The sequence below is a fragment of the Vipera ursinii genome (assembly GCF_947247035.1).
Source record: "Vipera ursinii genome assembly, chromosome: 1".
Lineage (NCBI taxonomy): Eukaryota > Metazoa > Chordata > Lepidosauria > Squamata > Viperidae > Vipera > Vipera ursinii.
This window is the reverse complement of record NC_139512.1, coordinates 342,600,520-342,615,914: the sequence shown is the minus strand read 5'-3', so window position 1 is coordinate 342,615,914 and position 15,395 is coordinate 342,600,520. Positions and strand designations below refer to the sequence as shown.

General features: G+C 42.6%; 1 protein-coding gene across 1 annotated transcript in view; it reads right to left on the bottom strand.

Annotated features, from left to right (window-relative positions):
• Window positions 1–10,820: 10,820 nt before the first annotated feature.
• Window positions 10,821–15,395, bottom strand: part of CUX1 (cut like homeobox 1) — a 358,099-nt gene continuing 353,524 nt past the window's right edge. The window contains exons 22-23 of the mRNA XM_083350660.1: window positions 12,642–12,706; window positions 10,821–11,901 (exon numbers count right to left, since the gene is read on the bottom strand). Of these exons, the coding sequence (XP_083206786.1) occupies window positions 11,841–11,901; window positions 12,642–12,706 (126 nt within the window). The 3' untranslated portion in view covers window positions 10,821–11,840. The remainder of the gene's footprint in view (window positions 11,902–12,641; window positions 12,707–15,395) is intronic.

The window sequence follows — 15,395 nt, the reverse complement described above, 5'->3', positions numbered from 1 at the left end:
ATTATGCCTTCATACGTTCCCATGACTGAACCCAGTTTTTCAGCATTTCTGGCTGCCGTTGTTAAGCAAATGCTGTGATCGTTAAGCCAATCAGTTTTACCCAATGGACATTTTTGCTGGAAAACCGAAAGTAAACACGGGAAAGCAGCCAAAAAGTCAAGACTCAGCGTTATGTCACTACAGGGATGCTGCAAATGGCCATAGAGTTGAGCCAGTTGCCAAGCACCCAAAATACGATGATGTGACTGCAGGTATGTGTGTATGTGTGTGGCTATAAAAACTTCAAAATCAGATCATAAATAGCTTTCAGTGGGTCTGTCATAACTCTGTCATAACATTTGGCCCTTTGATGTCCCTGTCTGGCCAGCAGTTGTGTTGGTGTTGGCGGCAACAGATGGGCAGTGGCCCTCAACAAGAGTCCCAGTTTCTCATCTGGCACCTTGGGAAAATTAATTGACCACTCCTGGGTTAGACAGAGCAGCCTTCTTTCACTTGTGAAGCTTGGAAAGCATGGATTGTGCTTCTCCCAGACCCATCAGAAAAACCTCAGACTTTGGTGTCAAAAGACAAGAGGACACACACACAAAAAGGGTTCATTGCTCCTGGGGGATTTTGAAGGAACTCTTCCCCACCCTCAACCTACAATGAGCACCGGAGTGGTGCCATGATTAAAATAGCCCCAGGGCTGGCTGAATGTACAGGCTTACTCTCCCCACCCCTCCCTCCTCTGAAAAAATGCAGCACAAGTCAGAGTTTTAAATGGGCTCCTAAAGCCACAAATGGATCCACCCGCCAGTCTCAAGGAACTGGAGCGATCAATGGCATTCAACCATAGCTGAATGATACCAGGAGAAGCACTTAAAAAGAGGAGGGCAAAGTCACTTCCACACTGCTGACACTTGCCCGGAAAGACTCTCGACATAAATAGCAGCATCCCAATTGCCAAGGGGGAACAAAAGTCCACCTTTTGAAAGAGATTTATTTGGAGCATCAGGTTGCCTCTTGCTGGTTTGCAGGAACATATTTCTGCAAACCTGAAGCATTTGAGAAGCTGTTTTCCTCCTGTCATCTCTTCCCCTTTTTTTATTTTATTTGCAACTCGCTCTGGGTGTCTGACACTGAATTAAAACTGAAGAACAGCAAAACAAATCAAATTAATTAAAAGAAGAAGAAATGGCAACTGGAATCAATATAACATCTGCCAAGGTCCAGATTAATCCTCCCATCTTACAATCAATAATGAACACCAAATAGACAAATCAGCCAATAAAGCTCACCTAATCTCTCTCCTCCCCCACCCTCTTGACCAAAATGCCCATCTAGGTCTTTAGCACTTTGCAAAGGGCCAGCAGGATCAAAGCCATCTGGATCTTTGCCACAGGACAAGGGCTGCAACGTACAACACAGAGCAAGCCTCTGGATCTTACATGCACGCTCAAGGTGACACTTAAAATAGATGCATGCAGCACAAGTGGCATTTCTTTTCTATCCAGGTAATATGAGCTGACACCTGCAGTCTTGTTTTTATGGTCAGTGAAAACAGTGCCTCACTGAGCTTCCAAACAGGAGGGCAGAGGCAATTCTTCTGGTTACAGGAGAGCACTGACCAAAGATTTTGTCATTTAAAATTAACCCGGTGAATTAGATCAGTTCACTCAGATTGCCGAGTGTTCATTTGACGCATCGCTCTGTTGGGTTTTGGAGGCCATCTATGACCTCAAGTCACTCTTTGAGGAACACTTTGTCCAGAGTCACATCTGAAATTTGGTTGATAGCCATCCTGCTGGTAGCTGGAATTAGTCCCACGGAGCATCAAATTGTGCCTGGGCCTGACCCACTGTCAGAAGCGGTAGTTTCTCAACTTCGGCAGCTTTAAGATGTGTGGACTTCAACTACCAGAATTCCCCAGCCAGCATGCTGGGAACATTGATTTGAATATTGGAAAATGAAGCATGGTAGCTAGAATACTTTCCTGCCAGTTGATGGGACTAGTCTGGGGAACCGTGGTATTTGTTAACCCATCTGAAGCAGCTATTCTTGCTGAAATTTTGGATGAGGCTGATTGGAAAATGTCTGGCCGTAACCAGTCTGATATTGGTTGTGTTGCTTTGGAGTTTCTGGCTTACTGACAGGAGGAACAGGTGAATTCATAGTCAATACCACCTGCATAGCCTGGACTGGAGGTGCGTTAACATTAATTTTGCTGCTATGCAAGATCCCGAAGTATCTGAGGCTGAGATGCTGCTGGAAGTGGCAATAATGTTCATCCCTGAACATCGCTTACCCTATGGTTATTGAAGCCTGTGAAACTTACATGTCCTTTGCCTTCTGTGGGCTGATATGTGTCTTATTTGACTATTGCATAACAGCTGCTGCGTTAACAACCACAGTGTTTGCTTCATAATTAACACAAAATCAGGTCCGGTCACAGGGTGACTCGCTTTACAACATGTAACTGTAGTTGCGGGCTAAATTATGGTTGAGGATTACCTATACAATGTCCTCTTCCAATGATGTCCTTTGTTAACTAAGAAGTCCTTCCAATGAGGAACTTTTCTGTGATTATTCAAGAGCAAATCCTTCATTACATTGACATTTAATGCCAGACCCCAATCAGCAAGACGAATTTATTTACATTTTCAAGACAGCATAGAATTGAGAATGGGTACACTCCACAATTCAACATGAGATGGGAGGGAGGGAGGGAGGGAGGAAGGGAGGGAGGTTTCTAATGCTCCATGCCAGCTTCCCATAAGGAAACTCAATGGGGAAATCAGCAGAAAGTCCGAAGACCAACTGCTTTCTTGCCAACCCATGTGGGGCATAGATTGTCTAGGTAAAAATAAAAAGGCAGGGAGTGATCTGAAACAGCTTCATTGTGGTCTTCAAGTAAAATAGGAGACAAACAATAGATGTTTTGTAGGAAACCACCAGGATCAGGAGCCTCCATCAGTTTTATAGTTTTAATTGCTGTGACAATTTCTTGAAATGGAAGACGGGAAGTAAATTTATTTAGTTACAGAGTTCATTTTGCTCTTTTGCCAGCTTTGACTGTCCTTTGTTTTTAAGACCAATGTTTGTATGCTTTAATTCTGCTGGTTTTACTAGAGTGCCCATCTTTGCACCAGCAATTTATTTTATATGGTTTCTTGGCTCTTCACTTTGCAACCTTATTAAAAGACAGAACTACTAAACCTCTGGCTGAACACAGGACAGTCCAGGGATTCAAGTTCCATCCTTTGAGAAGGGCAAATCCCTTTTTCAGAGTTTTGTTTTTCAATCCTTAAGGACTAAATAACCATAAACATCATAATCACCTGTACAGGAATAATATCACTGAAAAAAGATCATTTTTGCTTGGTAAAAATGGAAAGTCAGCTCCAAGTTCCCAATCAATACGTTTATCAAAAAGTTAGAAATGCTAGTTGCAGTTTAAATCTTCCTAAGGCAAAGTGCCTAACTAAAGCGTAACAACCCTAGCTAGCTAAACGTATCAGAACTTTAATCTTTTATTTGTCCTTACTGAGGTTTTCTTGGGGCTGCCCAGCGTGCTCCTATCTTTACTCTTTGTATCCTTCTGAAGACAAAGCAGGTTAGTGGGGTTTCTGGGTGTGAATGTAAGCTTCCAAGAAGGAACATTTAAACTCAGAGAGCACCAAGGACCCCACATTTCAACCCTGAGCTACAAATATTCTTCATTGGTAACATTTAAACTGACCAGCCAATCTCTTCGATGTGATAGGTCAGGGGTCTTCAAACTTGGCTCTTTTATGACTTGTGGACTTCAACTCCCAGAATTCCTCAGCCAGGCACACTGGCTGAGGAATTCTGGGAGTTCAAGTCCACAAGTTATAAAAGGGCCAAGTTTGAAGACCCCTGTGATAGGTGCTGATTTGCTTAGCATAAAACTGAGTCGTTGGAATATCAGCTTTGAATGTATGTAGATTCAAATAGGATGCGGTGTAAACATGATTAGATATGGCTGACTAGGTCAGTTGTCCAGAAGTTTAGCCTAACACAGTGTTCCTTAACCTTGACAACTTTAAGATGTGTAGGCTGGAAGTTGAAATCCACATGTCTTAAAGTTGGCAGGGTTGCGAAACACTGGTCCAACAAGTATAGTGTGGTTTCTGGATCTGTCACTGAGGCATAGGAGGCTCCAGTAGCAGGAGATAAATAGTGAGGGCTGGAGAATCCATAAATCTGGCTCTGTCACGTAAATAGATCTAAGGAAACTCCTGATCTGCTGATTCATCACAGCTGGAGATAATCGCAATAAGGTTATGCTATTTGGAGTGTGGGTTCCAGGACTGTAAAATGTACTTGGGGAATAAGAATTCCAGTTTCAAGGGCAGCATCTACCCAAAAGGCTGGTTCCAGATGAGGTTGTATTTGGTGTGGGAAGATTAGCTTAGTAGTTTGAAAGTTTAAGGTAAGACCAACTGTTATCAAAAATCAACTATAATACCAAGGATGCAAAAAGCATTTATCAGTGAATTTGGAGATGGGCTTCTAGTCTTATTCAGTGCTTTTTTTTTGTCATAGAATGCACCGTAACAGAGTTCCGGCACCTTTTTTTGACAGATTTTTCAAGTTTTAAAAATAGCTTTTGAAAAATTGATATTTGGTCCACGTGGACTTGAACTGCCCTGTCGAGCATAGCAGGTCAGCAGCAAAATCATTAAAATGGTGCATGCAGGCTGCTTGTGTGTTGAGTCCGATGCGTGCGTACTTCATCCACGCTAGTTGTGATGGTGCTGCTCGGCTTGTGATTGGGCGTGTGGTCGCATGCTGAGTGCTTACTGGAGGCAGTGGCTGTTACATTTCATTACACAACTGACGTGTGTGGGTGTGTATACAGTGACTATGTGCGAAAGGTAAATAATTTATTTTAAAAAATCGTTGGTGAATTGAAAATCTTTTTTTAATTTTTAGTGTAAAAGTGTGACCCCCAAATTTAAAAATGAAAAGAAATTACTAATTACTTCTCAACCACCGGTCCTAAGAACTGAATATATAATTTTTTAAATAAAAGATTAACAAGATGTGAGTTCCGGCACCATTTTTCTTACAAAAAAGCAGTGGTCTTATTTATATAGGATGGCTGGGCATTCTGAATATGAAGAGCAGCACTTGGAAGGCCCTTGGTTGGAAAAAAAACTGGTCTACATAATTTGGGGTTCAGGTAAATATACAGAAATTTCATAAGCACTACTAGACTGTAGGTGTAGGGCAGGGGGTCTTCAAACTTGGCCCTTTTGTGACTTGTGGACTTCAACTCCCAGAATTCCTTGGCCAGAGTGCCTGGCTGAGGAATTCTGGGAGTTGATGTCCACAAGTCATAAAAGGGCCAAGTTTGAAGACCCCTGGTGTAGGAGATGCCAGAAGTTGCAAATGATAACGATTTGCATGATTTCCTCTCCTCTTCAAGTATCTTTTAGAGATGGTATCCATCTAATTTCCTGGCTGGCACCAAAATGTTGCTTCTGAAAACAATGGAAGGTTTTGTGCATGGCATCAGACCATGGGGGACCAGAAGGACTAAAATTAGCTTTCATGTTTATCTTAAGACTAGCCACTTCCTGAAGATTACAAAAAGAAGCTCCTGCAAAGACAGCTGACTTCCTATGATGTTGATAGGATCCCAGATTTGGTCTCCAACACTGAACTGACAGTTGAACTCCTAACTAATGCAAACGTTGCAGCACTAACTTCTCCAAATAAATTGTGCATACCGTGTGTTGGATTTCCCCCCAATTCTGACCCGCTGGTAATTTAGAAGAATAATCATATACATTTGTTTTGTTTTAGGCTGGGTAAGAGAGTTGCAGCTTTTGAACAATAATCCGTTCCTTGAAATTACTCTTCTTTAGTCATTCATTTGTTGACGATGGATAGCTGGTCCTTGACGTACGACCACAATTGGGATCAGAATTTCCATTGCTAAGCAAGGTGGTGATTAAGGGAGTCACGCCTGATTTCACAACTTTTTTTGCCACAAGTGTTAAGCAAGTCACTTCAGTTGTTAAGTGAATCATGTTGCTGTTAAGCAAATCTGGCTTCACTTATCAGACGCCAGCTGGTGATCAGAGGACCCCGGAATGCTAAACCATCGTAAATACATGCTGGTTCCCAAGTGCCCAAATTTTGATCAAGTGATTGTGAAGATGGTCCATAGTTGTGATGATGTTCATGTGAGTGTTGGTCATAAGTCACTTTCTTTCAATGCGACTGAGCTTTGAACAGTTGCTAAATGAATTTAAGTTAAGGACTACCTGTATATTTTATTATATGCAATCCCGTTTTTGGAGACATGTTGGAGTAGAAGAAAGTGGCAGAATGAAATAAGGGACACACACACACACACAGAGAGAGAGAGAGAGAGAGAGAGAGAGAGAGAGAGAGAGAGAGAGAGAGAGAGAGAGAGAGAGAGAGAGAACAAAGAAAAGGGTATCAACAATAAAAGCAGTATTGGAAAGGGAAGAAAAGTTTCAACCCATTGTTTTCATGCACCTCACTTGTTCTTTGCTTAGTCTCTGTCCGTTCAATGTCCAATTTGAGAGGCATAAACTATTGGATGCAGACTAATTACCAGCACATCAATTTTATTAATTCCTTCTTATTTTGAGTAGAGAATCACCTATATATTGCTATTTTTAAAAATGCTCAGGAAAAAAAGGCATGGAAAACCACAATCAAACCAGCCTCCAGTAAGAATCATCAAGATTATAATACCAGACTTGCAAAATAGGATTATTTTTTTAAAAAAAATCTTAGAAAGGATGGCTTTTACAGTACTGAGCAGATCTACAATAACAGTTGCTGGATAATTTTGAGCAGTTGGAATTTAGCTTCCAGCTGTTGGAGAAAAGCCACAGAAATGAGTTATAGTGTGTGGCAGTCAGAGGTCAGCTTCATAAAATTCATTTTATAGTAGCAAAACGTATATATGCCATTGAGTTCACTCTAGCTGGCCATTATCAGAAGTCCAGTTTGCTAAAAGGCATTTCATTTTTCTCCAAAATCTTGTAACACTTTTGGGCCAGTTTAACGTCACTGAAGATGTTTAAGAAGTGGTATGGACAGTCATTTGTCCAGAATGGTATAGGCAGGGGTAGGCAACCTTGGCTCTTTTATGACTCGTGGACTTCAACTCCCAGAATTCCTGAGCCAGCATGGCTCAGCTTGCAAACCACTCTCTTTCCCCTCAGCATGGCTGGCTCAGGAATTCTGGGAGTTGAAGTCCTCGAGTCATAAAAAAGCCAAGGTTGCCCACCCCTGGTATAGGGTCTCCTGCTCAAGCAGAGGGTTGGTCTAGAAGACCTCCAAGTCCCTTCCAATGATGTTATTCTGTATTCTGTAATGCTTAAAGGCTTGGAGAATCCCTCATGGTTAAGAGACAGGACTTGGATCAGGATAGCAGAGCTGAAGACCCCCCACAAATTTGGAGCTCACAAGATGACTTTCAGCTAGTCACTCCTCTTAGCCTAGCTTACCTTCAGGGTCATTATTGGGAGGATAAAATTAGACCTTTCCTCCCTTGAAGCTGCTTTGTGCTCTCACGACAGAAAAAAACAACCCCAGGATATAAACACAATAAATATAATAAAAAGTTAATAAAACAGAAAGCCACAGCTCAGACGCTTATTTCCGATAGCCATCTAACGGCTGAGAGACTTGTTGAAAGATTATGCAGAAAGAGGAAACGGGAAGATAAGATGTTTCAGTTAAGAGGAAGATCTTCCCTGGCAATCAATAGCCTGCCTTCTGCTCTGGCATCATCAAGTTTCCAGTCCTGCAGAGACCAGCGCCATTCCTGGGACTGTTTTGCGTCAGTGTAGCTGCTCAAATACGTAATTCCATTTCAAGCAGCTCTTCCAAACCGCGCTAACTTTTGGCTTGCAAGAGGAAGAGCCACAGAGACTTCCCTGTCATTTTTTTTTAAAGGTTTATTTTGGAGGCTGGCCCAAAGTTTGATTTTTGCAGGAGGAGAAGGCACACCAGGAGGTGTAAGGAGGGTTTTGCAGTGCAGCCTCCTCATAGTGCGAGTAGTCCTCAACTTACAACAGTCATCTAGTGACCATTCAAAGTTACACTGAAAAAAGCGACTTATGACCAGATTTCACACTTATGACAGTGGGAGCATTGCTAAGGTCACATGATCAAAATTCGGGCGCTTGGCAACTGGCACGTATATATGACAGTTGCCTTGACCCAAGGTCATGTGATCATCCTTTGTAACCTTCCCAGCCGGCTTCCAACAACTCAGTGGGGGAAGCCAGACTCAATAACTGCATGATTCGCCTAACAGCAGCAGTGATTCGCTTAACAACTGTGGCAAAACAGGTTGTAAAATGGAGCGCCACTCATTTAACACTTAAATGGGTGTCTGTCTGTTTCTCTCTCACACTCAAACTATATTGCTGCTTCCTAATCTGTGCAATTCTGGGCAGCAAACAAAACATAAAACCAGACTAGAGGTAGAACTCAACGTTATGACCGTAACTGAGTACAGAATTATGGTGGTGAGTTGTGCTGGTCATTAAATGTATCACCATGTGACCACACCCGACTTTAAGACCCTTTTTTGGCAGCAGTTGCCAAGCAAACCCATTGTCTGCATTGTCTGGTCCTAGCCCAGAAGGACATCATGACTGGTATTAAAAGCTGCTGAAAGATTAAGCAGCTTGATTACTTTGTCATCTCCAAGCTTAAGCAATGCTGTCTCAGTTTTATAAACCAGCCTTTATATCTGTTTTTCTATTGCCATGAAGAAGCGTTTGTTTTTTTTGCTTCAAAGTTAATTTCCCCAGCGGTAAATAATATCTGCTTAGATCAGGTGTGGGGAACCTTGGCTCTTTTATGACTTGAGGACTTCAACTCCCAGAATTCTTGAGCCAGCCATGGCTGCCTGAGGAATTCTGGGAGTTGAAGTCCTCAAGTCATAAAAGAGCCAAGGTTCCCCACCCCCGACCTAGATATATGAATGGAACGAGATCCAAGCTGCAAGACTTCAGATGACTGATTGATGGCAGTTAGGAGTTTAAAATATCAGCCTCTCATTCCTGCCATCTTCTGGAATGGTGTTTTCCAGGCTTAGCAACTTTAAGCTGGATGGACTTTAACTCCCAGAATTCCCCAACCAGGCATGGAAGAAATTCTGGGAGCTGAAGTCCATCTTAAAGTTGCTGAGATTTAGAAACATTGTTCTCAAGAAATCACTTGCTGGAGCAAAAAAAAAATAAAAAAAAAATATGCCAGGTTGTTTAACCAGTCCTGTCAATGTTTTGTTTCAATTCTGTCCAAAATGTGGCTGGATTTACACCACCCATTTGAATCTAACCTGGGGATAAAATCTTAACTGCTTCAGCCACAGGCTTACCTATCAATCCAGCTTCTTTACATTGCCTTGCATTCATAAATGATTCAGATATTACAAACCACAGACAAAAAAAATCAATTTTTCTTTTCAGTTTTTTTCTTTCTTTTGGGGACTGGAAAGAGATTTGCTCTGGAGGAAAAAAAATCACATTGCATTAAATGCAGGTGAAGCAGTTTATTCATCATTGGAAGAGAAGAGAAAATCAGAGTCTTTTCCAATCAGCACTAAACCCGTCCCCCTTCCCCTTGATTGCAAAATTATTAAACACTAACTGTGAACATTCAGAAATCCCTGGATTATTTTTTTTTAGAAGACCAAACATTCGGTGCATCTGGAAACAGACGGCATATCTTAATTCTGCCCAGTGCATTGCTACATTGCCCCACCCTACTGAGTAAGGAAGAGGAAAAGCATTCTGCAACAGAAATTTCCTGCCTCCAAGCAAAAGGAAGAATATTTACTATACCGCTTCCAAAGCTGATAAGCCGTCTTTTCTCAATGTTTGTTTTTCCACTTCAGCTGGAGCCTTAAACAAAATGAGTTGTTGTTTTACAGACGCCGCCAGTAGCGAGCGGTGGAGTCACCCAGCTTAGCCCCTTGCTTTTTCTGCGGGTGATTAATGGTTGCATTATTCAGTCCCAAACCGGCCAGAGAGACTGGCTGGGGCTTCCCTAATTGTTCACAATGCGGGGAATCTATAAATTACAACAGAATTAACAAAGAATTGACATGAAGGTTGTACGCTTTTCTGGAGAGCGTTTTCTTCTCTGGTTAAGCAGAAAGCGCCTCCACAGTGGCTCCTTTCATTAGAAGAGATTTCTTTATTTAGCAATGCTGGTCGTGGGTGAGGATATTTATTTCAGAATGGCAGAATTTTACACCGGCAGTCAAAGGCGGGAGGAAGCTGTGAAATCTGTTGGAAGAAACTTAGCATATAACAGTGGCCCTGTGTTTTCTGATCTCCTATGCCATCATGAGAAGATGGGGAAAAAAGAGCTGTTCCGAGGCATCCACAGGGGGTCAAATAAGTCAAGATGGAGGCTATGACCTCACGATCAAAGTCCTGCATCTTGAAATAGGGAGAGGGTTTGATCATGCCGTCTTGACTTTTTCAATACATCCCTGGAGCCCTGCGCACATGCAATTTTTCTTCTCATGTCATATGTCTGGATGATTACAAGATTTCCTTGCTGGATAAAATCCTTTAAAAAAAAAGGCAGACAGGATGATTTGCACAATAAGCACAAAGCTGGCTATACTCCAGAAGCTTGCCTGGTTCAGAGAAGTCATGCAAACCACGATTTATTTGGGCGCCACAGGGATGGGATTTAGGAAACAGAAACCTGTTCCTTCAAACTGGAAGATCAGGGAGAAGAGAAATGGCAAGAATATTCACAGGTACAATTTGTTCCTACCTTTGAAATAACGATTTAAAGCAGTGTTTCTCAATCTTGGCAACTTTAAGGCGTGTGGACTTCAACTCCCAGAATTCCCCAGCCAGCTGGCTGAGGAATTCTGGGAGTTGAAGTCCACATGTCTTAAAGCTGTCAAGATTGAGAAACACTGAGTGAAAGAATTAGAAATCAAGTTGAATCAATGACATTGCAGGAGATTTGATTATTTTGACAATCTTAGGAAAAATGCCCTGATGGACAAGTTTTAAGAGATAATTCAGCTTCCCCATTTGAGACAAGCCAAACTCCAACCCCCTGGGTTTTACTCCAATTGGTCACCCTCACAAGTAAATATAATAAGTCTCCCAGGTGATCTAGATACCATTTTCCTCAAGGAGCGCCTGCAGCTGTTCATGTGGGCAATCTGGAAGGTCACAGTTGTGATTGCCGGGTGAAACAAATGTAGTCTCCGAGGCTGAGGTAAAAATCTACCGGGATGTGTGAATCTGTCAGTTGCCCCCCTCTCTCTAAATTATGGGTGGGCAGCTTTATCAGCCAAATATCACGATCCACCCCTAGAGAACAGCAGGGAATGTGGGGGCAACATTGCTAAAAATGTGTGCATTTAACATTTTCTTCATTCAAATGTATGTCCTCAGTTGGCCAGATATTTAATGCTATTTTGGCTAGGCTAGTGTTTCTCAGCCTTGGTGACTTTAAGATCTGTGGACTGTGCTGGCTGGGGAATTCTGGGAGTTTAGATCCACAGATCTTAAAGTCACCAAGGTTGCGAAACACTGGCCGGGAGGACAAAACATGTGACCACTGAAAAATGAGCAATGCTCTGTCAAATGGTGGTGCCTGCTTGGAAAATACTCGGAGGAAGGGGGCAAGCATGGATTTTAGGGGCCATGGGAAGCAAAGGATTTAGCTCTAGTCTAGTTATTCAATAGTTTTGATTCTATCAACATTTTTGCAGGGGAAGAAGAAGAGGAGGACGAGGGTGAAAGCAGAGCAGCTCTGGGATGGGAACAGGCTTGGTCCAGTCGTGCATGGCTCCATCTTCACTTCCAGATGTTCCCGTTGTCTCCATTCTCATGGAACTTGTGCAGGTGGTCGGCGTACCTGGAAGAAACAGGTTCAAATTTGCATCAGCACATTTAGTCCATCGTGTCAGTAAGATTTACAGCATGTTTTCATGGATCCAAGGGAATTAATTCACCCAACTAAGTAACTACGGAGAAGACGGCAAACATGATGCTAACTTGGTACTGCCTTGGGTCCATGGTTCAGGGTTGCTCCGGGGGTGGGGGGGGTTGTCATGACCTCCCTGCACCCTGAGATCCCATAGATCCAAAGCAGAACCCAAGAATAAAGCAGTCTTAGCTTCTGATATTTAGGCTTTATGCCATAAAGGAGGAAACGTAAAAATAAAGAAATTAAGAATGAGAAAGCATCATGCCTGTTAACGGGTCAAGGCTGTGTAGGAAAATAGCAATAGCACTTAGACATATACTGCCTCATAGTGCTTTACAGCCCCTCTCTAAGCAGTTTACAGAGTCAGCATACTGCCCCCAACAATCTGGGCCCTCATTTTATCGACTTTGGAAGGATGGAAGGCTGAGTCAACCTTGAGCTCCTTCAAGATCAAGGAGCAGCCTGCGTGGCTGGCCGACTCAGTGAGGTGCAAGATTGTGGGGAGTTCAGAAAAGCAATTGGGGCATTTGCTCCTTACAAAGTGCCCAGTTAAACTGTGGCACCCCCTTTTTCAAAAGAAAAAGCAGCTTTGGTCAAAGCAGCTGGCTTTAAAAATGTACGCTGTGTGCAGGCTCCAGTTTGCCTGGGACGATTCTTCTGGCACCTACTTTTTAGCACAGTAGGCCGAACAGTCTCTTTCCATGCTCTCGCTCCAAGCTATCTTGTAGAGAACCTGGAGAAGCAAAAGCAGTCCATTAATTGTTTTTGTGATGACTGGGCGTTTTGTGGTTTTCTCATTGGTGCTAATTTAAATGCTGAATTCACTGGGTCTGCATTGCCATGTTAGAACAATATGCCTTTAGTGTCCTCGGCGGCCTTTCCTGGTTGCTGGAGAGAACCTTGTACTTCAGTACTTGGATTAGGAAAAAATAAAAGCAAACTAGTCAAGAATGAAGAAGCAGCATGCACACTTGGACAGCAGCCTTTTAGAAAATGAACCAATTTGGGTATTGTAGATTGCACATCTGTCTACATTTCTTAAATATATAATCTGTCTTTCCTTTGTAACACTTTCTCCTATATAATCCTCAACTTATAATTTAACTGTAATTTGCAGTTGCAGTAGCACTGGAAAAACTAACTTCATGTTTAGAATTCAGGATTAGATGAGCAGAGGTCTTATAACTCGTCATTGCACTTACAATTGTCACACCATCCACACAGTCACATGATCAAAATTAGGTTGCTTGGCAACTGTCCATGTATTTATGATGGCTGCAGCGTCCCGAGGTCATGTGAAAGCCATTTGCAAGCTTCCCAGCCAGTTTCCAACAAGCAAAGTGAATGGCGGAACCAGATAGATTTAATGACTGCATGATTCGCTTAACAACTGCAGTGATTCATTTAACAACTGTGGCAAAAAATATCACATGTGACTCATTTAACAACTACCTTGCTAGCAATGGAGTCAAGGACTACCTGTAGTTCTCTCTTGGTAATGGTCTTGTGAGATAGGTTGTGCTGAGAGCCTGCCTACCTAAGGGTAGACCCAAGCATTTCATCGCTGCAGCACATGGCTTTAACTGGTCGTCTATAAATGGGCAAACAGGAATGTCTCAGGTTTAATGTCCCACATTAAAAAGAAATACCCTCTGCAACAGTTCTTCTAGTAGGCTCATATTTTCCAAAACGGCAGTTTATGTCCCACATCAACCACTCTAGACAACCCATGGGGTGAATTTCCTCTGGCTTGTGCCCTTCATGTGCTAGGTAGGGATGGGAGGTGTAGTCTGGCCGGGATAAAAGAGCTTGACAGCTGGGAGGATGGGAGGCCTCACTTTAGTGTAAAGAAAGATGAAATAAAAGAAGAGAGGGTCAACCCTGGCCTTCAAAATCAGTACAAACAGGTGGTAAAACTGGGTGTAACGTAGCCAGAAAGCCAAATCTCATAATCTCTGTGTCTGCACATGAGATTTTGGCCACGTTTGTTTCTTCAGTTTTATAATATTTCTAATTTTTGTAAAAAAATACTTTTGGGTTCTCAGAATGTAATATTTATTTGACTTTTTTTTCCCTCTAGGAGCTGAAGGGGGCTTAATGAAGATTTTCCTTCATTTTGAGTTGAGCTGAGAGTGCCTAGTCCAAAAGGTTTCGTGGCTAGGGATGGTCCTGAATCTGTCCTAGATGAACTTCATAATTGCTAGACTTCCTGGATCCTTCTATCAAGTGGTTTGCCCCAGAGAGACTGTAGTGCACTACTTTAAGACCAGCAGGACCACATTCAAAGGTGGCCAAATATTTTGAACCAGCAGTCACTGCCTTTCACTGAATTGTTGGGAGGATAAAGTTGAGGAGAAGGGAGAGGAGAAGGGGAAGAAAATCAAGTACAGTGCCCTGAATTCCTATTTGAAGAAGAAAAAGATAAAAGTGAAAAGACACCAACATTAATACAGAATCAGCAATAAAAAGAAAAATAACCGAGACCAAATCAAACCCAAACAAACTCTTGCAAAGGAGGTCTCATGCCTTATAAGATCCAATGCAACCCTAGGCTGCATTAACGGAGGGATAGAATCAAGATCACGTGAAGTGTTAATACCACTTTACTAAGCCTTGATAAGGCCACGCTTGAAATATTGCATTCAATTTTGGTTGCCATAAGTTTAAAAAAAAAGATGTTGAGACTAGAAAGAGTGCAGAGAAGAGCAACCAAGTTGATTAGGGGACTGGAGGATAAAACATACAAAGAACAGTCGCAGGAATTGGGTATGCCTAGCTTAATGAAAAGAAGAACTAGGAGTGATACCGTAGCAGTGTTCCAATATATAGGGGGCTGCCACAAAGAAGAGGGGGTCCAGAGCATCTGAAGGCAGGACAAGAAGCAATGGATGGAAACTCAAGGAAATTCAAGGTGCTGGTGATGACATACAAAGCCCTACATGGCATGGGTCCGGATTACCTACGGGAGCACCTACTGCCGGCGTCAACGTCCCTCCGTCCTGTACGCTCCCACAGAGAGGGCCTCCTCAGGGTACCACCGGTCAGAGAATGTCGGCTGGTGACCCCCAGGGGGAGAGCATTCTCGGTGGGTGCACCAATCCTCAGGAACCGCTTACCGGCTGAACTCCAGATGGCCCCTGACCTTCGTTCCTTCCCGCGTGATCTAAAAACTTATCTATTCGAACAAGCCGACCTGGCCTGATGGATTTGGGTTTTAAAATTATTTAACTAATGTATTCTTATTTTATTGCCCTGTACACCGCCCTGAGTCCCCCAGGAGAAGGGCAGTATATAAATCAAACAAACAAACAAACAAACAAACAAACTAATCAAGAAGTGAACCAACCTAGAACTAAGGAGAAATTTCCCAACAGAACAATCCATCAGCGGAACAGCTTGCCTTCAGAAATTGGGGTGCTCTA